The sequence below is a fragment of the Podarcis bocagei genome (genome assembly GCF_964188305.1).
Source record: "Podarcis bocagei genome assembly, chromosome: 12".
Taxonomy (NCBI): Eukaryota; Metazoa; Chordata; class Lepidosauria; order Squamata; family Lacertidae; genus Podarcis; species Podarcis bocagei.
This window is the reverse complement of record NC_138137.1, coordinates 53,142,472-53,169,324: the sequence shown is the minus strand read 5'-3', so window position 1 is coordinate 53,169,324 and position 26,853 is coordinate 53,142,472. Positions and strand designations below refer to the sequence as shown.

General features: G+C 46.4%; 1 protein-coding gene across 2 annotated transcripts in view; it reads right to left on the bottom strand.

Moving 5' to 3' along the window:
* The window catches only part of LOC308569580 (mitogen-activated protein kinase kinase kinase 3-like), a 114,318-nt gene that overhangs the window by 62,737 nt on the left and 24,728 nt on the right, over window positions 1-26,853 (bottom strand). Inside the window, exon 2 of one of the 2 annotated variants that reach the window (XM_081163682.1) lies at window positions 9,905-9,981. In XM_081163682.1, the coding sequence (XP_081019808.1) occupies window positions 9,905-9,914 (10 nt within the window). In that variant the 5' untranslated portion in view covers window positions 9,915-9,981. Of the gene's footprint in view, window positions 1-9,904; window positions 9,988-26,853 lie in introns of both variants that reach the window. The other variant, XM_081163683.1, reaches the window with a different exon arrangement.

Here is a 26,853-nt window from a genome sequence, read left to right as displayed (position 1 = left end):
CTTTTCCGCCTCTTCCCCCCTCTTCTGGGAGATCGCTACCTCAGTGGTAAGCTGGGAGACTGCGTTGCGTAGCTCAGCTATCTGCTGCTCCATACTCATGGCTGCCAAACTTCGTGAGCTTTGCAAAAAAAAATTTTGCGTATCTTTGTGAGGGGACTTACTGTCAGGGCTGCCTCAGGTCTCAGCTCACAAAAGACCAACGCCAGGTTCTTCTTATATACAAGGCTGTTTATTGCAGATCATTGTTGCTTTCACAACCGAGGCGCGCAGCCCCGCGTCTCTTAGCCTAGACGTTTTAAGTCCCCTCTGAATCGGTCCCGCCCCTACACCAGCTTAAGAGGCTTGTGCTAGTCCACCTCTTCCTGTCTTTCCTTTTCCGCAGGGTCTTTCTGCCCCCCTGGGTCCCTTCTCTCCTGCTCTCTCCTGAAGCGGATTCCTCAGATGCCTGTTCCCCCCTCCTTCGTGCTTTGGGGCCAGGCTCCTCCTCCGGGCTCTCTCCATTTCCGCGCGCCTCCACATTTGAACTTGGCGCGCGTTCGCTACCCCTGACCTTCCTCTTGACACTTACACTACTCCCTGTACTACTCTCCGCCTCTTCCGGCAGGACGTTCTCCCCAGATCTCCTTCCCCTGTCTCCTTCCTGCTCCGCTCCGTGTGTCACACTGGGAACTCCACTCTCTTCACTTCGTTCCTGCTGGGAAGCCGGCCCCGATCTCCCACTCCCACTCGGGGTTTCCCTGCTGCTTCCCTGCCCCTGGCATGTCCCCCCTGTGAACCCCCTTGGCCTGACTAGGGGCGCCCCCTTCTGGGAATCCTCCGATTCATTTGAGAGACTCATGGAAGACCTCAAGTCATTGTCCTCCTCTTCCTCACAGTCCTGGGATTCTTCCCCATCGCTCTCCGTCTCCCCCCTCACCTGTGCCTCTGTCCCTGAACCCCTGACAAATAATAATAATAAAAAAATTATTTATACTCCGCCCTTCCCGGTTCAAAAGCGGGCTCAGGGCGGCTAACAACAAATTTAAAACACTTAATTATAAAAGCAGCATAAAATACAGTATAAAAACATGAATAACAATAAAATTCAAAATTCAAAAATCAATTTAGGGGAAATAAGCATTAGATATCTACACCTGGCACCTACACCATTGCTGGGGCAGCAGCTGGCACAAGACCCCTCGCTAAGTTCAGGGCAGGGGAAGGTGAGGGAGCTGTGTGCCAGGGGCTGAAATTGGCAAGGAATTCAGGACAGCAACACAGACAAAAGCCAGAAGGCAACGTAACTCAAGTCACAGCGCCAGCACTAAGACAGGACTGTCTGTCTTCTGCTCAACGCGGACATCGGTATCCGGTGCATTTGAAAACATTGGCACATTCCTCGTTCTTAAGGCTGAAGAGTTAAGGCGGAAAATGTGTGGGGAACGGCTGGATGGCAACACAAGCATCTCTCCATGGAGAAGTCTTTCTGGGGTTGCGGCACTCATCTCACTTTATTGGCCAAGGGAACCGGCGTACAGCTTCCAGATCATGTGGCCAGCATGACTAAGCCGCTTCTGGAGAACCAGAGCAGCGCACGGAAACACTGTTTACCTTCCCACCGGAGCGGTACCTATTTATCTACAGTGGTACCTCAGGTTAAGTACTTAATTCGTTCCGGAGGTCCGTTCTTAACCTGAAACTGTTTTCAACCTGAAGCACCACTTTAGCTAATGGGGCCTCCTGCTGCTGCCACACCGCCAGAGCATGATTTCTGTTCTCACCCTGAAGCAAAGTTCTTAACCTGAAGCACTATTTCTGGGTTAGCGGAGTCTGTATCCTGAAGCGTATGTAACCTGAAGCGTATGTAACCCGAGGTACCACAGTACTTGCACTTTAACGTGCTTTCGAACTGCTAGGTTGGCAGGAGCAGGGACCGAGCAACAGGTGCTCACCCCGTCGCAGGGATTCGAACCGCCGACCTTCTGATCGGCAAGTCCTAGGCTCTGTGGTTTAACCCACAGCGCCACCAGCGTCTCATCTCCTCATACGCACCCCCAATACGTTACGATACGGTAATCTTTATTGTCATTGTCCCATACAGAACAACAGAACTGGGGGAAAAAATCTGCATAAGACATTCAAATCCGACAAGCCTGCTATCCCAGCTATCCCACCTGGTTAGCCCCCTAAAAACTCTGATACCCCATTTTAAAAATACGATACACTCCCATAGAAATTCCTTACACTGCGTTTAAAACCAAAATCGCATTTGGATAGAAACTGTTTCTCAGGTGGCTAGTCCTAGTCTTTATAACCCTGTACCTTCTTCCAGAAGGCAGAAGCTGAAAGAGAGAGAAAATGCCCCTCAGCTTGCATTTTCAGAGACTAATGGCAGGGGGAGAGAATTGAAGAAAACCTAGTCCGTGGGTGCCTTTGTAGGGGATAATAGGAGGGCAGGGGGAAGTCTTAGGCACCCACTCCTGCTTGCCACTCCCTGATGACTCTGCATTAACATTTCAAGGGAAACCCCCTCAAAATGCACTGTTCTGCCCTAAACCACCTTTCGGTGGGATTTTTGAGATGAGTGCAAAATAACAAGCACGTCCCCTGCCCCACCCATAGGACTCGTCCATCCACCTTCACTCCCCACCCCCCGGCACCCCTAGCTAAGTGGCGCCTTCACCTCGCCGACTTTCACATCACCTCAACTTCCCTTTTCAAGCAGTTCTTGAGAACCCGTTTGGCTTTCTCTCCCATTGCTTAGCTTTCAAATGCTATCTTTTGCCTCTCGGCCTGCAAGAGGAAATGAGAAGATTTGCAAAAAGCTGAGTTTAAGAAAACACACACTGTCTTGACAGTGGAATGGACTCCCTCGGGAGGTGGTGGAGTTTTTTAAGCAGAGGTTGGGTGGCCATCTGTCATGGGTGCTTTCGCTGAGATTCCTGAATCACAGCGGGTTGGACTACATGACTCTCGAGGTCCATTCCAGCTACACTTCTATGATTCTATGTAGTCCTGTTACCGCAAACATGAACCATCAAATTTTTTTGTTCAAATAAAACACACACACACACCCTAAGTGCTTTTTCCACCTCACAACCATGTTGCTAGCGTATTATTTAATGTGAGAGAGGGGGAAAAGTAAATGACAGGCACAATAAGTGCGATTAGCCCTCCTTCCAAGTCTTCTCCACTGGCTGGCTCAGGATTGTTTACTTACAGCGCAACCCTGCGCGTGTCTCCTGAGATATACAGTCATACCTCATGTTATGTATGCTTCATCTTACGTTCTTTCAGGTTACGTCCTGTGGTGAACCAGAAGTACCGGAAAGGGTTACTTCTGAGTTTCGCCGCTCGCGCATACCCAGAAGCACTAAATCGTGCTTCGCGCATGCGCACAAGCGCCAAATTGCAACCCGCGCGTGCACAGACGCGCCGCTGCAGGTTGCGCTCTTTTCATGTTGCAAATGGAAGAAGAAGAAGAAGAAGAGTTTGGATTTGATATCCCGCCTTTCACTCCCTTTAAGGAGTCTCAAAGCGGCTAACATTCTCCTTTCCCTTCCTCCCCCACAACAAACACTCTGTGAGGTGAGTGGGGCTGAGAGACTTCAAAGAAGTGTGACTAGCCCAAGGTCACCCAGCAGCTGCGTGTGGAGGAGCGGGGAAGCGAACCCGGTTCACCAGATTACGAGTCTACCGCTCTTAACCACTACACCACACTGGCTCCGGAACGGATCCCATTCTCAACCAGAGGTACCACTGTAAATATTATTGAGCTTAATGGGACTTGCTCTCCAGTGCAGGGCTGGAAAACCTCTGGCCCGCCTGATGTTGCTAAACTACAACTCCCATCAGCCCTAGCAGCATTAACGAGGCGGATAGCCAACAGTTAAAGCTGGCCCCCGGAACCTGCACTCTGAGGAGCTGGGGTTTTAAAGAATATAGCCTTCTTCCACCACCCTCCTTTCATTCACATAGCATTTCTAAACTGAACTGTGCCAATTTCAGCTTGAAAGCGTGATCCGAGGTTGCCTTCTTATCACTTGGACTTGGGGCTTTCCCGCCCAGCCTGAGATTCCTAACCGCAAGCCCGCGAACCTTTGCCACAAATCTGCCGCTGATTCAGCCACCTGGCAGAATACCAGCACCTGCCCTCCCCCAACCTAGTTGTGACAGCTCTGGAAGGCTCAGATCCTGTCTAGATTTCCCAGGCTCTGCTCCTCCCTGTGTGTACATGTGTCCGTGTGCGTGGGGAATCGTTAAGAGGAGAATCTGCGTTCCTAGTTCTTCTTCGCCGTTTGAGAGCCGGATGAGAAAACAGCCGCGAGAAAACAGGGTCAGCATCAGACCACCCAAACAGCTTAGCTGTCAAATGTGGGGGGAATATGGGAGAGACGAAGGAACAACTTAGCAACATTTGGAAGGTCTAGACAGGCCTGTTATTGTTGGCTTTGCTAGCAGGCTATTAGTTGGGAGAAAATTTGCCGTAGGTTCCAAGGATCTGCTTCCATCAACAATGGGAAAAGAAACAGAAACGCCCCGTTTCGAAAGATTTAGGGGGCAGTTGGTCGGGGGCGAAAGGAGGAAAGGGTTTGCAGACTCGGTACAGAACGCTATATTTTCAAAATATCGATCCGAAAAGACCACCAGGGAGTATTTTAAAACTTGAAAACACAACAGGACCACCTGTGAGTTTGGTGGTCCTTCCCCAAGGACTTAGGCTCAAACGTGGATTATGTGAGGATGGGAGACCCCTGCAGTCCAGAGGGCACCAAGTGATCACTGAACAAAAGCCTCAGCATTCTGCGGTCACGGATTAAAACCTAGGATTAAGATAAGAAACTGCAGTCGTCACAGTCTTGGCTCTTTGTGGCTGCGAAGAGCAAACAATGACTGCTAACACGTCCTGTTTGTACAAATGCTGCCTTCCCTTTTTACAGCAACAGCAAACAGGCAGCCAGGTGGCTTCAAGTCTCAGCTTCCTTGGTGGAATCTATGTACATATAAAAAAACCGCTGTGAAGATCCCTTAAAAAAAAAAAAAAGTTTGGAAAAATACATTGAATTTTGCATAGCTCGCTGTAGCCATCTAGTGTCATATTTGTATACTGCACGTCACAATACATTTAAAATGTATAATTTGCAGCTGTGTAGCCGAATCCCTTCTCTGGGCAGATGTGTGGTAGTGTTTGACACAACAAAGGACATATACACCATATGTTCACATTCTCGCTTGCCTGCAAAAAAATTGAGGAAACTGTAGTTCCCCCCCTCACAGGACTACAATTCCCGGTACCCTTAACAAACTACAGTTCCCAGGTTTCTCTGGGGGGGGGGGTGCTTTAAATGTTTAGCTTTGGCCTAGCATGTGGTAGGGTGGGACGCGGGAGGCGATGTGGTTTAAACCACTGCGCCGCTTGGACTTGACAATCGGAAGGTCGGTGGTTCGAGGCCCCATGACGGGGTGAGCTCCTGTTGTTCGGTCCCAGCTTCTGCCAACCTAGCAGTTCAAAAGCATGCAGTGCAAGCAGATAAATAGGTACCGCTCCGGCGGAAAGGTAAACGGTATTTCCGTGTGCTGCTCTGGTTTCGCCAGAAGCAGCTTAGTCATGCTGGCCACATGGCCCGGAAAAGCTGTCTGCGGAAGCGGACAAACGCCGGCTCCCTCGGCCTGTAAAGCCGCAACCCCAGAGTCGTTCACGACTGGACTTAACTGTCAGGGGTACCCTTATATTTACCTAGCATGTGTTATACATTTTACACATTCCTCCAGGGAGCTGAGAGATATGATACGATATTCTTTATTGTCATTGTCCCATACAGAACAAAGAAATTGAAAAATCTACATAAGACATTCAAAACCCAACACGCCTGCTATCCCAGCTATCCCAACCTGGTTAGCCCCCTAAAAACTCTGATACCCCATTTTTAAATACAATATACTCCCATACAGAGAGGCGCCATTTTGGGATTTGTACGTGTGGAGAGACATATTTTTCTTGAGCAGGTGCATGAACACATGGAGGGCCAAGCAGAGAGGCTCGGAGGGCCACATTCAGCTTATGGGCCTGGGATTCCCCAGCCTTGAACTACAGTATAGGGACTGCCATCTGTTGCCTCTGCCCGTCACAATGGCAAACACATGTCACTAGTAATAACGATAAATGTAACGGTGGAAAACAGCACAAGTGGCCAATCAAAAGGAAGAATATCATTACTGGGCCCACACACTGTGCAGATAAAAAAACCAACCAACCCAGAAATCCCTCCTCTCTCTCTCTCTCTCTCTCTCTCTCTCTCTCTCTCTCTCTCTCGTAATGAAATACTTGGGCAGCTGTTTTTTCCTGGACCTTACAAGCGTTGTGTTCTCCGATATGGCTAAAAGGATATTTGAGTTCTAAAACAGGGATTTCCCTCCCCTGTTCCCCAGGCTAGCTTCCCCTATCACTTATCGCGGCAATAAAACCATAACCAGAGGGGTTTGCAATCCGTCGCCACGGCAACCACCCTGCGGTCCAAAACAGAGCAGGCCTGAGGGAAGGCTAGAGTGGGCCGCGTTTCTGGTTTCTCGTACACAGGGGGGGGGGCAGGGAGCAGCGGGAAAGCAGCTGCGTCAACACTTTGTGCCTTCGGTGTGGCGTGCGAATCGCCTTCGGAGCCGAATTGCACAAGGTTGATCCCCTGCAAACACACCCCGTTCCACCTTCCTCCTCTATTCGGGAGAGGAGGAATCTCAGCAGCTTCAGGGATCCAGCCCACCGACTAACTACTGCGTTTGGTGGTGGGCCTGCCCTTTGCGCCTGTTGGCTTTGTCCATGGAGCTTTTATGGCGCTGGAGGAGACTCTTGAGAGTCCCATGGACTGCAAGAAGATCAAACCTCTCCATTCTGAAGGAAATCGGCCCTGAGTGCTCACTGGAAGGACAGATCCTGAAGCTGAGGCTCCAAGACTTTGGCCACCTCATGAGAAGAGAAGACTCCCTGGAAAAGACCATGATGCTGGGAAAGATGGAGGGCACAAGGAGAAGGGGACGACAGAGGACGTGATGGTTGGACAGTGTTCTCGAAGCTACCAGCATGAGTTTGACCAAACTGCGGGAGGCAGTGGAAGATAGGAGTGCCTGGCGTGCTCTGGTCCATGGGGTCACAAAGAGTCGGACATGACTAAACGAATAAACAACAACTGCCCTGTGTGAACAAGCAGACCCACAGCTGAGAGCCAGCCGCCCGCCAATCATCCCAGTCGTTTAATCACAGAATTGTAGAGTCTGAAGGGACCCATCTGATCCAGCCCTCTGCAATGCAGGAATACACAGCTGTCCCATACGGGGATCAAACCTGCAACCTTGGCATTATCATAGGAATCTCATGGGTAACTATGGTCAAGAGGATGCTGAATTGGATGGGGCATTATATACCAGGGATCGGCAAAGCTTACCAGGCATGGGCCGGATCACTCCCGCGAAGATCCTCTGTGGGCCGGGCTAGCGCAGCGCAACGCCAGAAATCACTTCTGCGTATGCCCAGACCCTGAAAATTGCGCCTATGCAGAAGCATTTGGGAATGCGCAGAAGCGATTTCGGGCACCACGGACATTTCCAGGGTCTGAGCATGCGCAGAAGCAATTTCTGGAGCCGCAGAAGAGAGTCCCCGCGCCGCGCTGGTTTAGCGCCACGCTACGCTCATTTAGCGCAGTGCGCGGGGACTTGCCAAGTGAGCAGCTCAGTTCAGGGGTGGCTTGTGGGCTGGTTAAACGGGCCACAGGTTGGGGACTCTGTTATATACAGATGAAACTGTATATTCTGATTTAAGTTTATAACCTTGGTTGGAGCAAGCCGTGGGAAATCTGGCTAGATGGTGGGTTTCTTTAAATTTTCTTGTTTGATTAGTTTATTATCTTGAATATGGAAACAGAGTCTGTTAACCTGGATAATTAGTAGTGATGCTGCTATTTAAAGAGCCAGCCACGTAGCGGTCAAAAGTAAACATCAGCATTCTGCTCAAAACATCTGTATGTTATCACTCTGGCATAGCATGCAAAAAAAAAAAAAAAGACTGTGGGAGTAAAATTAATTCAACTTTAATTAATATTTAGGATTTAGGTCTTTGTTCATTTGCTCCTATACATGGTGAACGAATGCCCAGAGTTCCTGCCCCTTTTACTTGTCGGTTACACATAGGAGGAACGCTGACAACTGAGGCTTGCAACGCTGCCTGTGTTCAGCTCCAAAACAACAGCCAGGTGAGAGACAGAAAGGTGAGACAGCCAGGTGAGACATTCAACACAGAAAAGGTGACACCAGTACAGACTCTGAAGGAACTCATCTATAGAAGCTAACGTTTGAAACGGATAATGGCTACTTATAATAGCATAATGCTGCTGAGAAGGGTGGTTTTTTAAATGACACAGTATCTAAATCCTGTTAAATAAAATACCAATTCCCTAGTATGAAAGATGGCAAAGTTCACAACTCCACTATAATAATAATAATAATAATAATAATAATAATAATAATAATAATAATAATAATAATAATAATAATAATAATAATTATTTATTATATATACCCCGCCCATCTGGCTGGGCTTCCCCAGCCACTCTGGGCGGCTTCCAAAAGAATATTAAAATACTATAATACATCAAACATTAAAAGCTTCCCGAAACAGGGCTGCCTTCAGATGTCTTCTAAAAGCCTGGTAGTTGTTTTTCTCTTTGACATCTGGTGGGAGGGCGTTCCACAGGGCGGGCGCCACTACCGAGAAGGCCCTCTGCCTGGTTCCCTGTAACTTGGCTTCTCGCAGTGAGGGAACCGCCAGAAGGCCCTCGGTGCTGGACCTCAGTGTCCGGGCTGAACAATGGGGGTGGAGACGCTCCTTCAGGTATACTTGGCCGAGGCCATTTAGGGTTTTAAAGGTCAGAACCAACACTTTGAATTGTGCTCGGAAACGTACTGGGAGCCAATGTAGGTCTTTCAAGACCGGTGTTATGTGGTCTCTCCACTACCCACAAACCAGGCAAACCATGAACAGTTCAGTCAGCAGAGCATGAGCCTCCTAATCTCATGAGCCCCGCACTGGCAAAGGATTCCTGCGTTGCAGGGGGCTGGACTAGATGACCCTTGTGGTCCCTTCTAACTCTACCATTCTATCACTCTACCAGCACATGCAAATGCACAAAATGGGGGAAAACATGGACAAAAAAGCAGGTAACATGCCACACACCCCATGCCACAAAAAAGCAAGCAACCCCTCAACTAAGAAAGACGGGGTTCTCTACAGGCCCTAAGGTTGTTGCCTGATGGAACCCACCATCTTTTATTTTTATTTTTAAATACTTTTTATTGAATGATTTTATGTTACAAAAACCATTACAACCATACTACCACAAAATATAATTGAGAAATAAAAATTACATACGTCAATATTTTGTTTGTTATTTGTTATTTACCGTCTTATTTCCTCCCAAACAATCCATACAAAACACACACCCACACAAACACAAAGAATAATGAAAAATAATGAAAATAATGAAAATAAATATTTTCCCCCTTTTATCTTACAAAATCTTTTCTTCAATTTTGACTTCCTGTCAAATCCCTTCACATATGTTTTATCTTACAACTGAATGTACACAATACAATAAACCTTTCTATATCAATTTCCCAATACATTCAGAAAATGTAATAAATCCTTAATTGTTGTCCACCATGGAACCCACAATCTTTTAAAGTGTCACAATCTGGGGCTGACATCTATTGTGATTAAAGTCATGGGCATCTAGCAGCAAATGCAAACTCTGCCTTTTGGTTCTCTCGCTTGATTGATGGCCCATGTACCACACAGAAGTGTTGGCAGAACTTAAAATGTCCGCCATTGTGCTCTGCCACCAGCAGGAAACCAAGGTTGGAAAAAGTAATGGAGTCTTACCCATGGTCATATCTTCATCAGGTCTGTATCCCACGAGTCGAGGGCGCTTGTGCCGTACAGGCCTTCAGGTCCAAGGGCTGCTCCTGCGACATGAAGAATGAAGATTATTAGATAGTGAACCTTGTAGACGGACATGGCAGAGTCAAACGTGGTTGCATCGCCTGTACCAAAAAAGCATCTCATCGTGACCTTTATGTAACTGAAAACCACAGCATTTTGCCTCCATCCTCCCCACGTGCTGTGTCTTCCTGTCACCCCTTTGGAGGCAGAACAACGTATGTCACTACAGTCTGTTAATTCAGACACAGCACCAAACCATGGTTATTGCAAAGTCACTACAAACCATGGTTTCCCATTCTCAATGGCTGGGCAGGCACAAACCATGGTTTGTCAGGTCAGACGTCACGCCAAACCGTTGTAATACTTCCTTGTCTGAATTGGGCCCACGGTAGTGTGTCCTGCCTTAAATCACTGAAGGAGCAGCTGTTTTCAGCAATCAGTTGAACTTTTCCAGGACATGTCCTCCTTTTCATGGGTATGTAAAATGAGAGTCGCCATAGTGATCCGTAGCTAGAAGCAGAAGTCAGCAAATGTGTCCTCTTTTTGCTCTTCGAAATACAGTGGACGCTCGGGTTGCGAACGTGATCAGTGCAGGAAGCACGTTCGCAACCCACAGCATTCGCAACCCGTAGTCTGCACTCACGGGTCGCAATTTGGCACTTTTGTGCATGCACACCACCAAAACCCGGAAGTAACCCGTTCTGGTCCTTCCAGGTTCGGTGCAGTGTGCAACCCAAAACTGTGCAACCCAAAGCGTCTGTAACCCGAGGTATGACTGTACGGCAACCCCAATTTCACTAGGTGCCAGAAAAGTGCTGCTTCTGTGTGCTGAGGCCAATGCTACAGCAACCAACACTTTAGCGGCACCTAGTGGCAGAACGCAAACATTGCAACACCAACAAAACACCTGCAAATTTCTACCTAGAAAGGAAGCTCCTTTAACATAAAACCCCCAGGTATCAACTTGCAGGTAACCAACCACAGTAAGATATGTACACTAGTAAACTCACCCTGAACTCTGTGCATTTTCTTCTTAGACCTCATAATGAAAACTGTAAACTGTTCACAAATAGGCATGACAACCACAGACAACACAGAAATCACTTCAAGGTGCAATCTAAAAATAATGTTGTAAACACCCGAGACATCTTCAGACTCTAAAGCAAGTACAAGGATATTTATTCAAACCTATTTTGAGATATTTGGGCAGGAAGAAGAGATAGATGCATCAAGCCAATAATCTGAAATGGACATCTGAAGCTAAACATGTTGTTCCTTTCGCTCGCTGCTACTTCCTATCTGAGAAACCACATGGCTCTGTTTGGGAACCGAAACCCAGCTATGCCGCCACACATTCTGTAACTTTAAGCAAGAGGCAGAATGACGTATACGGCTTCAGAACAAACCCTGACCGAAAGGGTGACAGAATTCATCAAGGCTGGAGACAAAGACTTTTTAAGTTTCAGTCCTGTCCCTGATAACACCACATGAAAAAATCCCCTCAAACACTGACGGAAATGGAATTTGGAAACAATCTACGGGAGATTCAAACTGTGCATCTATGGGAAAGATACAAACGGGGACTGCAACAAAATGTTGCAGGGTGGAGCGCTTCTGTTCAGGGTCCCAAACAACCAGCTTTGTCTTCTTCTAGAACACTCCATTTTGTTCTGCCTCCCTGGGTTTTCCTCAGCATTTGGCGGTCACTGAGCATTTTCTTTTTTCTTTTTCTCAAAATTTTTATTCATTTTATAACACAAATAAAAAACACAAACAGGAAAGACAAACAATACAAACCAATTCTTGTCATATCCTTATTTTCCTAAACATTGTTAAGTGGGCTTCGCCAAGTCCCACCTATCTGATTTTCATTTTACTTCATCTTTAGCAGTTTACATATATCATAACTTCTAACCATCTTTTTTTTCTCCACACTTACATTGACCATAAAAAACTTCGCATTTTATCACTTATAAAATACACTATCTTCTACTTCTAACCCTACCGCCTATATCCACTTCCATAGCTATTCTAAGATTTACATATTCACTTTTTTTTTCAAATATTCCTTAAACTTCTTCCAATCTTCTTCCACCGTTTCTTCTCTCTGGTCTCGGAGTCTCCCGGTCAGTTCGGCAAGTTCCATATAGTCCATCATCTTTATCTGTCATTCTTCGATAATTGGTAAACCTTGTTTCTTCCAATTCTTCTATGGAAGCCGCCCATATTATTATTATTATTATTATTATTATTATTATTATTATTATTATTATTATTATTATTATTGCAATATTCTCACAGCTGTTGTGGCATACAGAAAAAGGAAAAAAAAGTAACATCCTTTTTGGGGATTTCACCTGCACTATACCAAATAAAAAGGCTTTTGGTTTTTTAATAAATGTGTTTTTCCACACTTTTTTCAATTCATTATGAATCCTTTCCCAAAAGTCTCTTACCTTGGGGCACGTCCACCACATGTGGTAAAAGGTTCCTTATTTCTCTTTACATTTCCAGCATTTATTATCATGAGTATGATACATTTTTGCTAACTTCACTGGTGTTAAATACCATCTGACACTGAGCATTTTCAATCCTCCTTGAGTCTCTTCCTCTCCAATTAATTTTTTTCCAACTTCTGAAAACCTTGGGGTTTCCCCAGGCCTATTGACACCAACTTCTTGCATGTGGGTGGTGGTGTTTTAGCTATGTAAGGATCCACCTGACAAATCAGTTTGCTATTAGTATGTAAGATCTGCTCTTGGAACTTCTTTCCCATCACCACCGGGGCAAGCAAGGCTGCAGCTGCCAGCTGCAATCTGAGGCTACTCGGGAGGAGAGAGGGAGCCCCGGCAAACACATGCCTGTCTCTTGCCAGGGTGAAGCAGTTTCAGTCCAAGATGCTTCACAGCTGAAGCAACAGCTCCCTTGTAGCTCCAAGCTGCTGCGCTGAGCCTTCCTGAGCAGGACACTGGGCTGTGATGTGGCTGTAGGCTCCAGGGAAAACCCCTCTTCTTCAGGCAACTCATTGGCTCACCCTGAATCTGGGTCACAGCAGACTCAGCTCACCCCCCTTGGCTGCAATATCTTAGTTCCCTCTCCACACTGCAATATCTAGTCTCAATCTGACCCTGCCTGAGAATCCAGCATTGGCATGCACAATATCTTGCGGCATGCAATCTTCTCTGTACAGTGGTACCTCGGGTTAAGAACTTAATTCGTTCTGGAGGTGTGTTCTTAACCTAAAACTATTCTTAACCTGAAGCACCACTTTAGCTAATGGGGCCTCCCGCTGCTGCCGCTGCTGCTCGATTTCTGTTCTCATTGTGAAGCAAAGTTCTTAACCTGAGGTAATATTTCTGGGATAGCGGAGTCTGTAACCTGAAGCGTATGTAACCCGAAGCGTATGTAACCCGAGGTACCACTGTACGGTGGTACGCAGTTAGAAAACCACTTCCCTGTTTCTCCCGCTACTGCCACTAGGAGCTAAGCCATGGTTTGGCCTGCTTCACGCTAAACAAACTAGTAACTGTATAATAATAATAATAATAATAATAATAATAATAATAATAATAATAATAATAATTTATTTATTTATTTATTTATTTATTTATTTATTTATTTATTTATACCCCGCCAATCTGGCTAGGTTTCCCCAGCCACTCTGGGTGGCTTCCAGCAAAATATTAAAAACACAATAAAACATCAAATATTAAAAGCTTCCCTAAACAGGGCTGCCTTCAGATGTCTTCCAAAAGTCAGATAGTTCTTTATTTCTTTGACATCTGGTGGGAAGGCGTTCCACAGGGAGGGCGCCACTACCAAGAAGGCCCTCTGCCTGGTTCCCTGTAACTTCACTTCTTGCAAGAAGGGAACCACCAGAAGGCCCTCGGAGCTGGACCTCAGTGTCTGGGCTGAATGATGGGGGTGAAGATGCTCCTTCAGGTATACTGGACCAAGGGCTTTAAAGATCAGCACCAACACTTGAATTGTGCTCGGAAACGTACTGGGAGCCAATGTAGGTCTTTCAGGACCAGTGTTATTGTGGTCTTGGTGGCCATTCCCAGTCACCAGTCTAGCTGCCACATTCTGGATTAGTTGGAGTTTCCGGGTCACCTTCAAAGGTAGCCCCACGTAGAGCGCATTGCAGTAGTCCAAGCGAGAGATAACCAGAGCATGCACCACTCTGGTGAGACAGTCTGTGGGCAGATAGGATCTCAGCCTGCGTACCACATGGAGATGGTAGACAGCTGCCCTGGACACAGAACTGACCTGCACTTCCATGGACAGCTGTGAGTCCAAAATGACTCCCAGGCTGCGTACCTGGTCCTTCAGAGGCACCGCTTCAGTGGTTTGTTTGCAGGAGACAAACAATGAGCCTGGTTTTGCAGGTAACACTAAACCAAACCATAGCTTAGCTTCCGGTAGTGCAGTGACAGCAGGAACAGGAGGAGCAAAGTGGTTGTGGTAGCTCAGGTTACATACTCTTCAGGTTACAGACGCTTCAGGTTACAGACTCCGCTAACTCAGAAATAGTACCTCAGGTTAAGAACTTTGCTTCAGGATGAGAACAGAAATCGTGCTCTGGCGGCGTGGCGGCAGCAGGAGGCCCCATTAGCTAAAGTGGTGCTTCCTTCAGGTTAAGAACAGTTTCAGGTTAAGAACGGACCTCCGGAACGAATTAAGTACTTAACCTGAGGTACCACTGTACCAGTATGCTTGTTCATTCACACTTAACCATCATTAATGAGAATGAGGGACTGCCTGATTCACACCAATATTCCCAAGCATGTGTGCAAACATGCATGTCTTAAGAGAAGTCACTGGCTGTTTATCTATAACTGAAACTCTTTTGTAAACTGGCACTAATTTTTTTTTACAAAAACCACCCATTCGTTTCAATCTGTTGATCCGTTTTTTAAGCGGCTGCAAATGCAGGTCAGTTCAAGCTGGAAAAGGCATCCGGATTTAATTCAATCTGCTAACAAAACGGGGCTTTCCTTTGCTTCCTAAGTGGTGTTGAAGCAATAGACCGAACCTCGAAAATTTAACAAGCAAAATAGAGAATCAAACGGAAAAGGAAAAGAAAACTTTTCTTTAAAAAGATTCCACCACGCTAACTTTCAGCAAGTTTCCGGGAGGCCTGCCAGCTAATGTGCAGGAGGTTGTGTGTGTGTGTTGTTGTTTTAAAATGTACTGTGGTACTGTTCAAAAATATTATTGTCAGAGGGTTTTTTTCTAGCGAACTTGGGGCCAGCAGAGGGATAGCGCTAGCAAAAGCAATAACCAAATAATGAGAAACGGTTTCAAATGCAAGCTTATGCGCTGAAGAAACAAACTGCGTAGGGTTTGAAAAAGCGAGAAATCATCATCATTACAGTTTATTTGCAGCTGAACAATGAAACTTGCAGCTGGACACCTAAAAACAGCTTAAAATTAAAGACTGAACATTACTTAATGGATGGTGGGAATATATACTTCCACTATACGTTTCTTGCTAGCCATAAGTGCTCATAACATCCTCTTTTTGTTGTCTGTTAATCCCCATACTGTAAAAATATAGTTTAAAAGTACATTAACATCTACAAACACCAAAGTTTTTACCGGTACAAAATTGATACAGACAGTTCTGGGCACCACAATTCAAGAAGGACACTGACAAACTGGAACGTGTCCAGAGGAGGGCAACCAAAATGGTCAAAGGCCTGGAAACTATGCCTTATGAGGAACGGCTAAGGGAGCTGGGCATGTTTAGCCGGGAGAAGAGGAGGTTAAGGGGTGATATGATAGCCATGTTCAAATATATAAAAGGATGTCACATAGAGGAGGGAGGAAGGTTGTTTTCTGCTGCTCCAGAGAAGCGGACACGGAACAATGGATCCAAACTACAAGAAAGAAGATTCCACCTAAACATTAGGAAGAACTTCCTGACAGTAAGAGCTGTTTGACAGTGGAATTTGCTGCCAAGGAGTGTGGTGGAGTCTCCTACTTTGGAGGTCTTTAAGCAGAGGCTTGACAACCATATGTCAGGAGTGCTCTGATGGTGTTTCCTGCTTGGCAGGGGGTTGGACTCGATGGCCCTTGTGGTCTCTTCCAACTCTATGATTCTATGAACTTCACACCAGAAGAATATATCATTGAGCAAGCCTGCATCAGATGAGGCCTTTTCATCATTACGCCTCCAACATCTATCTGAGAAAAGACAACACTTTCTTGTAGAGGTCTTGTGGAGCATATCAGATCTTTGGGGGGGGGGGACTGCTGTTAGGGGTCCCAATAACCCAAAAGCACTTGCGTGTGAAGACCCCCAACCCCCCTCCACAGGACACAGCTTCCGATCGGTGCAGGTACCCCAGAAACAATAGCCGACAGCTGCATCGGATGTTTGGCTTCCAAAAAACGTTTGAAAACTGGAACACTTACTTTTGGGTTTTCGGAGTTTGAGAACCAAAACGTTTGAGAACCAAGGTACCACTGTATTGTGCTCGAATCCTGTTGGCTGGTTTCCCACAGACATCTAGTTGACCACTGTGAGAACAGTGCTCATATGTTCCCAATCTGGAACGTACACTTCAGTCCCTAATAATGCTTTCTGGATTCTTTGGTCTAGATTAGGGCTTCCCAAACTTGGGTCTCCAGCTGTTTGGGGACTACAGCTCCCACCACCCCTAGCTAGCAGAAAGAGCCAGTGGTCAGGGATGATGGAGACTGTAGTCCAGAAACAGCTGGAGGCCCAAGTTTGGGAGATCCTGGGTCTAGACGCATTTGGGATTATGCGCAATGATTCTACCCTGCAGTAAACTTTCAGATTGCCCTATCACTCAGCACAATCATAATGAGGAAGTGGGCCATTCAACCACTTTATAATCCTGCAGTTGAGAGGCTTTTCAGCTACACACTTTCAGACCCTTACGGGACTTTTATGCAGAAGTTGTCGAGCGATGGAATGTGCGTACTTGGCGTATCGACTTCCAGGTCTGACTCATCTCATTAATTTCACTACCATCTATGGAACGAGCATGCCTTGAGTCGCGAGGGGTTTCCAGGATGAAGGCGGCTGGAATTTCAAAAGAATATTTATAAGTCCTTTGCGCGCAACTTCGTATATATTCAGGGCTACTCATCTTCCAAATGCACATGAAGAATCCGAAAGGAAGACTAGCTTTAATTAAAACACGGCATCAGAGAAAGGGAGCCTGTGGTGGACTACAATTCCCATAATCCCTGCCACTGACCATGCTGTCTGTGGCTGATGGGATTTGGAGTCCATCTGAAGAACCACAGATTTCCTCATCTCTGCACTAAAGCAGGCTTCATCAACTTTGGCCCTCCAGATGTTTTTGGCCTACAACTCCCATGATCCCTAGCTAGCAGGACCAGTGGTCAGGGATGATGGGAATTGTAGTCTCAAAACATCTGGAGGACAGAGGTTGAGGAAGCCTTGCACTAAAGGCACATGTTTCTAGCTCTCAAGGTTGGACAAGCGTACCCAGCATGATGATGTGTATATTAATCTTTTAGTTTATCGCTTTTTATTTTTTTTAAATTGTTTTAAATAGTTGTTTCTAACTGATTTTACCAATAATGTTATTGTTTTATTCATTTTGTAAAGTGTTTTGAGGCTTTTTTTAAATAAGAAAAACAAATCAAGCTGTTGAAACATTTTATGAAATAAATAAATACATAACAAATGCAAGCAGGAATAAAAAGGGGCAATATTGCAGGACTGGAATTACTGGGCTCCTCTTTAAAGGGTCAATTTCAGTTTTTCTCTGTTTCTCATCATTCCAATCATAAGTGTAGTTCTCCCCAGTTCCACATCAGCATGAGATTATTATTTTTTAAGTCACCATGCAAATTTAACAGCACATTAGCCCTAATTTCTCCTGATGCACATCTCTGTATGCAATTTTCCCTAATATGCGTATGTTGGCAAAGCAATTTTCCTAAACGGAATGTATTTTGTTAAATGTTACATTCACTAATATATATATATGTATTTTTTATGGGCACTTTATCCCAGTATATGCATTTTTGTACACTGGAGATCTGCACTGCAAAATTCAGAAAAGTGTGGATTTTGAAGGACACTTGTGTTTTGGTTCTCATAGCGTTCTTGAAAGTGAAAGTTAGGTAGGTTCACCTTTTAAATGTGAACTCACTCAAATTTTGTTCCCATCCCCACACCCACCTCTGATGGGGGTTAGACTAGATGGCCCTTGGGCTCCCTTCCAACTATATAATTCTATGATGCTACAATTTCCTTTCGCTCGTGTTGGCCTGCTGATACAACCACCAACACTTTGATTTATACACACCCTGCCTTCAGATATCCAGTTCACAATAACAGGCATGGGCACACACCACTAAAAACAATTGCTTTTATTTCCTCACATTTGCAACGTGGGTGACAATTTATTATTATTATTATTATTATTATTATTATTATTATTATTATTATTATTATTATTAAATTTGTATGCCACCCTTCACCTGTAGCTCTTAGGGCGATCCACAGCATAAAAATACAATATAAAAACACAAAATACATAATAAAAACAAGAATGAAAAAACTCACAAATCCGCCCCCACAAGACATCTGTCACTCTCTTATACCACAAGAGCTTATCATATTTGTGGTTTCAAAATAGCAGAAGGGGGGGAGGACTTCTCCTCAACTGAGTGGCTGCTATTACTTTTAGAGTAGAGGTGGTCAGACTTTGAGCTTCTGGGATCCATTTTGATTTTTACTAGGACCCCCAGATCCACATGCAAAATAGTGGCTTAGCTGAGCGGATATGTTCTAAGGATTGATGAACAGGAGACCTCCAGGCACAATGTTCAGCCCAGGAATCTATAATCAGTTCGAGAACAAAGCTCAGATTTTGTTTCCCCCTCCACACAAAACCCCGCTCTCATTCCCACCACAAGAATTCTGTTTCACCGGCCTAATTTCAGAAAGCTTCCTAGTTATTTCTGTTGGAAGCTGCAGTTGGAAACTGCTGCTGTGGACCCTTCAGAGATCTCTAAAAGACGTTCCTGGTTTACATTCTGTTTCAGAGCACTCAGAGCAGGCGCTCCTGCACTTATGAACTCTCCATGTTGGTGGGACTTATTTACACGTCAACCACCATTAGGCTCCTTCGTGGTTGAAAGGACTTAAGGCTCAGATACGTCCCCCCGATCAGAAACTGAGAAAGCAAACACCCACTTTGCTTTTCCAGGAAACAGGCACGTTCAACAGAATTAATCCAAGCTCTCCAAAGCTCCTAGGATGGGAAAGAGGAAATGGGAATTTCAAATTCCGCCTTTCGTTCTGCGTGCGTTTTCAAGGGAGAAAATCATACTCCCCACCTCGTGGGCAAAGGGGCAGTGGGGCTCAGAGGGTTTATGGGCTACAGGAAACAAACTCGAAGGTGCCATTGCACCAGTGTTAAGTTGTGGGCGAACATAGCAGACGACACAGCGATTTCTCCAGAGCAGCTCTTTATTTGTAAGCTGGACAGAACTGAACAGCAAACAGCTCAGCCAGCCTGCTTTTATAGGCAATCAACTAGTTGATGGAAAGGTAAAGGGACCCCTGACCATTAGGTCCAGTCGTGACCAACTCTGGGGTTGCGGCACTCATCTCGCTTTATTGGCCGAGGGAGCCGGCGTACAGCTTCCAGGTCATGTGGCCAGCATGCTCTGGCGAACCAGAGCAGCACACAGAAACGCCGTTTACCTCCCTGCTGGAGTGGTACCTATTTATCTACTTGCACTTTGACGTGCTTTCAAACTGTTAGCTTGGCAGGAGCAGGGACTGAGCAATGGGAGCTCACCCCGCCACGGGGATTCGAACCGCCAACCTTCTGGTTGGCAAGTCCTAGGCTCTGTGGTTTAACCCACAGCAGCACAACTGGAAATTTTATCTGCAATGAGTTTTATAAGCTGTGTGTTTATACCTCCGACAACCACCTGCCCCACAGTGGGACCCTGGGGTGGGGAACCTCGGACCCGGGGCTTGAATGTAGCCCTTGACTTCTCACTCCCTGGCCCTCAGGACCATAGCTGTCAAGTGTCCCTTATTTGAAGGGACAGTCCCTTATTCCAGCACCATGTCCCGCTGCTGTCCCTTATTGATAGATGTCCCTTAAATGATGTCCCTTAAATTTCAAAGGAAGCAGCTCCTCTCCCTCCCTGCCTGCCGGCCAGGGAGGAGGGAGGCTCCAACTGTGTTGCTTGGCTGAGTTGCTCACCCAATAAGAAGTCTAAGAACGACTGGGGGGTGGAGCTTGCATGCCTTGTGTGTGGCTAGCTAATGCAAGCTGAGGGGTTTTTTGAATGCTGGACGCCATTTTGTTGCGCGTGCTGCTGCAAACTTTGCAGTTCAAAGCCAGGCCGGGGAGCCATCTTAAGTTGAGGCTGCATAGGCCTTGTGGTGCATGTGATTCAGATTCTATTCAGTTGGACCTCTGGTTACAAAGTTGGTTGGACAGTGTTCTCAAAGCTACTAGCATGAGTTTGACCAGACTGCAGGAGGACAGGAAGACTGGAGTGCCTGGAACAGGTGAGGCTGCAGGTCCCTTATTTTGGCTGCTGGTCCCTTATTTTCAAATCTGTAAATTGACAGCTATGCTCAGGACTCTCCCTGGGCTACAGCTCTTCCCCACACACTCTTTCCCCAGACTACCACCAGAGGTCTGAAAAGGCACCACTCACATGTGTTTTCTTCTTATATACGATAAGTTACTCCCAAATAACATTTTTTCTTCAGTTAGCACCCCCATACCCCCCCTACACGTTAGACCAGCCCTATTTAAATGTATGGAGCAAATGAAGCCTAATAAATGTGCATTTTTTGTGTGTCTTTGTGCTTTGAGTCTTTCTACAATCAGGCAGCATATGAATGAAATGAAATGAACGGCGGCAAGAACTTTATTAGCCCAAAGGTGGAAATTGCAGGAATTACCAGTCACGTGTTCAGACCCAGAAACCTCCCCCCTAAATAAATTCACACTTGACTCAAATTTTTGGTTTTGGTTTTTGGCAGAATTTAGGCCACAACTTTATTGATTACAGAAAAGTGACTGGTTGCATAGGCTCTGGTTCAACTAGCTCGCTGCCTAGGCAGGTAGCGCTGACCCAGGGCACCAGCATAGGTCAGCCAAGGGTTAACACCTGGATAAGCCGAAAGCTGGGAACGGGCTAACTCCACCACCCAAATGTCCCCCTGGACTCAGGCACGGGCACAACCCCCTCTCAGGGGTTGACCAAACCATCGAGTCCCTGGATTCCTTTAACGGAATACCCTACACATAGGGATGGCGAGAGCGTTCTCCCATCCCTATCACCTGAACCAGAGCCTATCCGCAACCTTACAAGTTGTGACGATTTGCTACGCAGCAGGCGAAACCCAAATGGCAGCAGCCAATCAGCCAAGTGGAGAAAATTCCCGCCATTCCCCTGTCCCAACGACAGACGACACACAACGACATGGCAAGGTCAAGCGCAAAATTCCCTAAAATTAGGGAGAAGTGGGCGGGTGTTCAGAATGCACGCACCAAAAGAGAAAGCTCTGGGTCACATGCATGGGTTTACACAGGTCCCTCAAACCGTTTGAACTGCGTCCCATTGGCCAGATTGTACCCAGCTTTGAGGGACTTACCAATCGGGTGTTGTGGCTGACCAATTGAACCCACACACAACACAGGCTGTCGGTTGTCCAGGTCTCACTGCAATACATGCCCTCTTTAAGGGAGGACCTGATAGATCGAGGAGTGGCAGATGAAGATGATGGAAAATACCATGCAAAATTCGCCAAGCTGACCGGTAGAATCCGGAACCAAGACGACCAAAAATTTCAAAGAGACTGGAGTAAATTTATTTGGTATATGAGTAATTACTGTAAAAATGTGAAGGCACTAGCAGGATTGAAATAAATCTTGCAACTTTTCTGACTAAAGAGAAAGAGTTGACTACAAGAGTAGAAAGGTCAGAAATGGATGGTCTAAAGTGTGAATACAAAGACTTGAAAATTAAAAAAACCAGTTGAAGGGATGGAAGGTGTCAGAGAACTGACATCGGAGCTAGAGGCGGAGGGAAGGCTCTCAAATGATGCTGGAGAAGGGCCCAGCAGGGAGAGAGGCAGCTCCGCAGATGGGGAAGCAAATCAGCGCAACACCAGGGATAAAGGGGGGCAGATGGGGGAATTGGCGAGAGGGCTCCAGGACTCTTCACCGGACACCAGCGGGGAGAGCACGGGTCCTCCGCTACCCACGCCCTCCCTGCACAGAAGACTTCCGCGCAGGGAGAGTAGGAGGAGACTTGGCGTCAAACAACTTTTATGTTGGAAAAGGTTTAAGAAACGCCCACTGACGGATTCTGCTAGCGACTGAGGCAGCCACGAAGTGAAGGGCTGTCCAGACAGAAAGGTTTAACCAGGCAACATAGCCAGGAGAGGCGGCAACTTACGCACGAGCAACCCCATACTCATTACAGAAGGAAGTCATGAGCTCGGCAGGGCAAAGAGTGTGTTTGTCTGTCAACGTAATGTTTGAAATATTGTGTTAAAAAAGGAATCAATAAAAATTATATTTTAAAGAAAAGAAAAGAAGGCATAAGAAACAGCCGCGAGCACAAACAGGGCAAGAGGGATGCCTTCCACATGCATCGGCTCAGCCAAACGCAAACACTTTTTCAAACTCACTGCCCACACAGCACACACATTCCCGTTCCATGTGACACTCCTGCAAGTGTTAGCTACACATAAAACACACACACACAGGCAGCGGAAATATTTCAAAAGCTACGGCTACAGTGACTCAGGCCTAGCAGCCCTGATGTAGGAAACCACAAAAGACAGTATAGTGTGGGAGGATAAGTGAAAGCTGCAAGAAACTAGGTTTTCTTCTTAAAGCTTTGGGGTACAAAACCTGGACCGTAGACCAAAATATTTCAAGGGGCAGAGGGGAGAAAGATGCAGACCCTCCAATTGCCCCTATATTCCAGGGACAGTCCTGGATTTACAGAAGCCGTCCCGGTTTCTGAGTTGATCCTGGAATGTCCCGCTTTTCCCTTAGGACGTCCCTATTTTCATTGGAGAAATGTTGGAGGGACTGGAGTTATGTGACACACAGACACTCACCGAGCCAAGGAGATAAGGAACTAGACAACCTTTAGAAGACTTCTGAAGGAAGCCCTGTATAGCAAATGTTTAATATTTTATTATGTTTTTATATATGTCGGAAGCCGCTCAGAGTGGCTGGGGCAAACCATTCAGATAGGCGGAGTAGAAATAGTAAAAATTATTATTCTTATTATTATTAAATAGGACATCCCTCTTTTCTTTGGGCCCCTATAGTTAAAGCTATAGTTAAAGCTATGGTTATAGCTTTAACTATGGTTAAAGCTACGGTTTTCCCAGTAATGATGTATGGAAGTGAGAGCTGGACCATAAAGAAGGCTGATCGCCGAAGAATCGATGCTTTTGGATTATGGTGCTGGAGGAGACTCTTGAGAGTCCCATGGACTGCAAGAAGATCAAACCTATCCATTCTGAAGGAAATCAGCCCTGAGTGCTCACTGGAAGAACAGATCCTGAAGCTGAGGCTCCAATCCTTTGGCCACCTCATGAGAAGAGAAGACTCCCTGGAAAAGACCCTGATGTTGGGAAAGATGGAGGGCACAAGGAGAAGGGGACGACAGAGGACGAGATGGTTGGACAGTGTTCTCGAAGCTACCAGCATGAGTTTGACCAAACTGTGGGAGGCAGTGGAAGACAGGAGTGCCTGGCGTGCTCTGGTCCAGGGGGTCATGAAGAGTCGGACATGACTAAACGACTAAACAACAACAATTTTCTTTGGAGAAATGTGTTGCATCAGAAACCAAAGCAAAACAGATCTGCTTTTATAGCTAAGATTTTGCTAACAATCCTGACCTCACCCACTCAGAAGTAAGTCCTATTGAATTGAATGAGGCTCACTCCCAGGAAAAGGGGAGGGTGAAAATAGCAACCCAAACGTATGACCTGGAATAGCTCAGCTGGTAGAGCATGAGACTCTTAATCCCAGGGTTGTGGGTTTGAGCCCCACATTGGGCAAAATATTCCTGCCTTGCAGGGGGTTGGTCTAGGTTATCCTCGCGGTCCCTTCCAACTCTACATTTCTATGATTGGCTGCAAATCCTCTGCACAATGGCCCGGGAGTGAAAGTTCCAATGAACTCAATGGGGCTTTACTCAAAAGTAAACTCAGCTGAATTCAGTGGGACTTCTAATCCCAGGTAATTGAGCGGAGGATCGTGGCCACATATAAAGTTGCACTATGAGTCTGTAATCCTATGCACAGAAACTCTAGAATGAGCCCCACTAAACTCACTGTAATTTACTTCCAAGCAAACCTGATTTTATTTTTTAAAAAAACTCCCTCCCTTTAATTTAACCATAATATATAATTTTAAGAACACCGTTTAAATTTTAATAACAGTGTTTTAAAATCTAAGTGCTGAAGAGCCGTCAGTCATCCCAGTGCCATTGCATTTATTAGCTAGAAGCACCATAATCAGGTTTTCACTTTCCTGAACAAATGGACTGAATACAATAAATTCCCCTTAGGTCATCAGGGCTAACAAAGAGATGGCGAATCTGCGCCTCTAAAAATGGGGTTGAACTCCAGTTCCCATCATCCCCAGTCAGCATGCCCAGTGGTCAGGGATGATGGGAGCTGTTGTTGGCATGCATCTGTCTCAAGAGACAATGGAGTGTGCTTCTGGGGGGCAAAGTCCAACAGCTGCACTAGCAGCACCCAAGTGACCTCCCCGGGGTGCAAGCCTGGGCAGTGGGTCTGGAGCATAACTGTCAACTTACAGATTTGAAAATAAGGGACCAGCAGCCAAAATAAGGGACCTGCAGCCTCACCTGTTCCAGGCACTCGTCTTCCTGTCCTCCTGCAGTCTGGTCAAACTCATGCTGGTAGCTTTGAGAACACTGTCCAACCAACTTTGTAACCAGAGGTTCAACTGAATAGAATCTGAATCACAGGCACCACAAGGCCTATGCAGCCTCAACTTAAGATGGCTCCCCGGCCTGGCTTTGCACTGGAAAGTTTGCAGCAGCACGTGCAACAAAATGGCATCCAGCATTCAAAAAACCCCTCAGCTTGCATTAACTAGCCACACACAAGGCATGCAAGCTCCACCCCCCAGTCATTCTTAGACTTCTTATTGGGTGAGCAACACAGCCAAGCAACACAGTTGGAGCCTCCCTCCTCCCTGGCCGGCAGGGAGGGAGGGAGAGGAGCTGCTTCCTTTGAAATTTAAGGGACATCATTTAAGGGGCATCCATCAATAAGGGACAGCAGCGGGGCATGGCGCTGGAATAAGGGACTGTCCCTTCAAATAAGGGACACTTGACAGCTATGGTCTGGAGGTCCTGGGCTGCCCAGATGACAAGGCCCCCCTCTCGGCTTCACTTATGTGGCCTAAAAGGAAAGCAGAGCAAGACGTTTGGCACCAGCTTGGCTGCAGGAGTTGCTAGAAGGAGGCATGCGCCCTCCAATCGCCTTAGGGCTTTGTGTGGGGTTTCCTCCTTGTGGAAATCTTCAGGGTGGCAGGAGAAGATATATTGTTTATTAATATCCTTCCTAACTTGCTCCCTCAGCCAATAAAGCGAGATGAGCGCCGCAACCCCAGAGTCGGTCACGGCTGGACCTTTACCTTTGCTCTAGCAAGTTCCTTTACTTAGCAGAGTTGTGCAGCGGAAGCATGCTGGGCCCATAACCCTTTGTGGGAATGTTGAGGGTGGCAGGAGAGGATATATTGTTTATTAATATCCTTCCTAACTTGCGCTAGCAAGTTCCTTTACTTAGCAGAGTTTGCATTCCCCTTTACACAGCAGAAAACTAGTTGCAAACTTGTGTGAGCTTCTTAAGACAATACGCAATTCAATCTGGCTTGTCCGGATTGAAATGTGTTCTAGTATTTTCCTGGTAAGACCCCTTGAATCCCTCCTAAAAGATTAAAGACACCACAGTCTTATTCATAAGCAATAAAAAGAAAGTTTACTCGTGATCAGGCAGAGCACAGTGTGATCCCTTCAAGCTTAAGGCTTGAAGCAGGCATGGCCAAACTTGGCCCTCCAGCTGTTTCGGAACGACAATTCCCATTATCCCTGACCACTGGTCCTGTTAGCTAGGGATGGTGGGAGTTGTAGTCCCAAAACATCTGGAGGGCCAAATTTGGCCATGCCTGGCTTAAAGTTACAAACGTATACCAACAGGTTTACCCCATAAAGGAGATGACCTGGGGGTACTGTTTGGCTGGCAGCCAGCATTTCAGTCCAGGAAGTTTGCAGGATGAAAAGAAGAAGGAAAAGAGAGAGAGTGGCAGCATGCCTTGTCCTTTGACCAGGTCTGGGAAGGTCACGCCCGCCCACTAGTCACATGCAAGGAAGGATGCTCCAGGCCAGGAGGAACAGGAAGTTTTGACTGGCTGGATCAAACATTCCCTTGCATGTCCACTCTAGGAAAACAAGGAATGTTGTACTTGACTGCTCCCACTGGATTACATCCCACACTCCTGAGCCTTTTCTTCTCCCAAAGATACCTTGCAAGGCAGCAGAGGTTTAGGATCAGAGACTTCCTTCTCCTAGATGGGCTTCCAGGTGGAAAAGCTCCCATCTGCCCCTCACTTCCCTCTACGGCACGTGCAGAAACCACCTTCTTGACCACTGACCCTTTATTGGTCTCGTCCACTCAACCTGCTGGACCTGTCTTTGCAGGCATTGTAAACCTAACACACTGGCTACCCTCACCTGGTTTAGCCGGCCAGTCTAAGCCGTTTCCCAGGGTATGGCCGTTGTCTCATGCTGACAGCATCTAGGAGCCACGATGTGCCCCCCACCAGAGGTAATCCTCC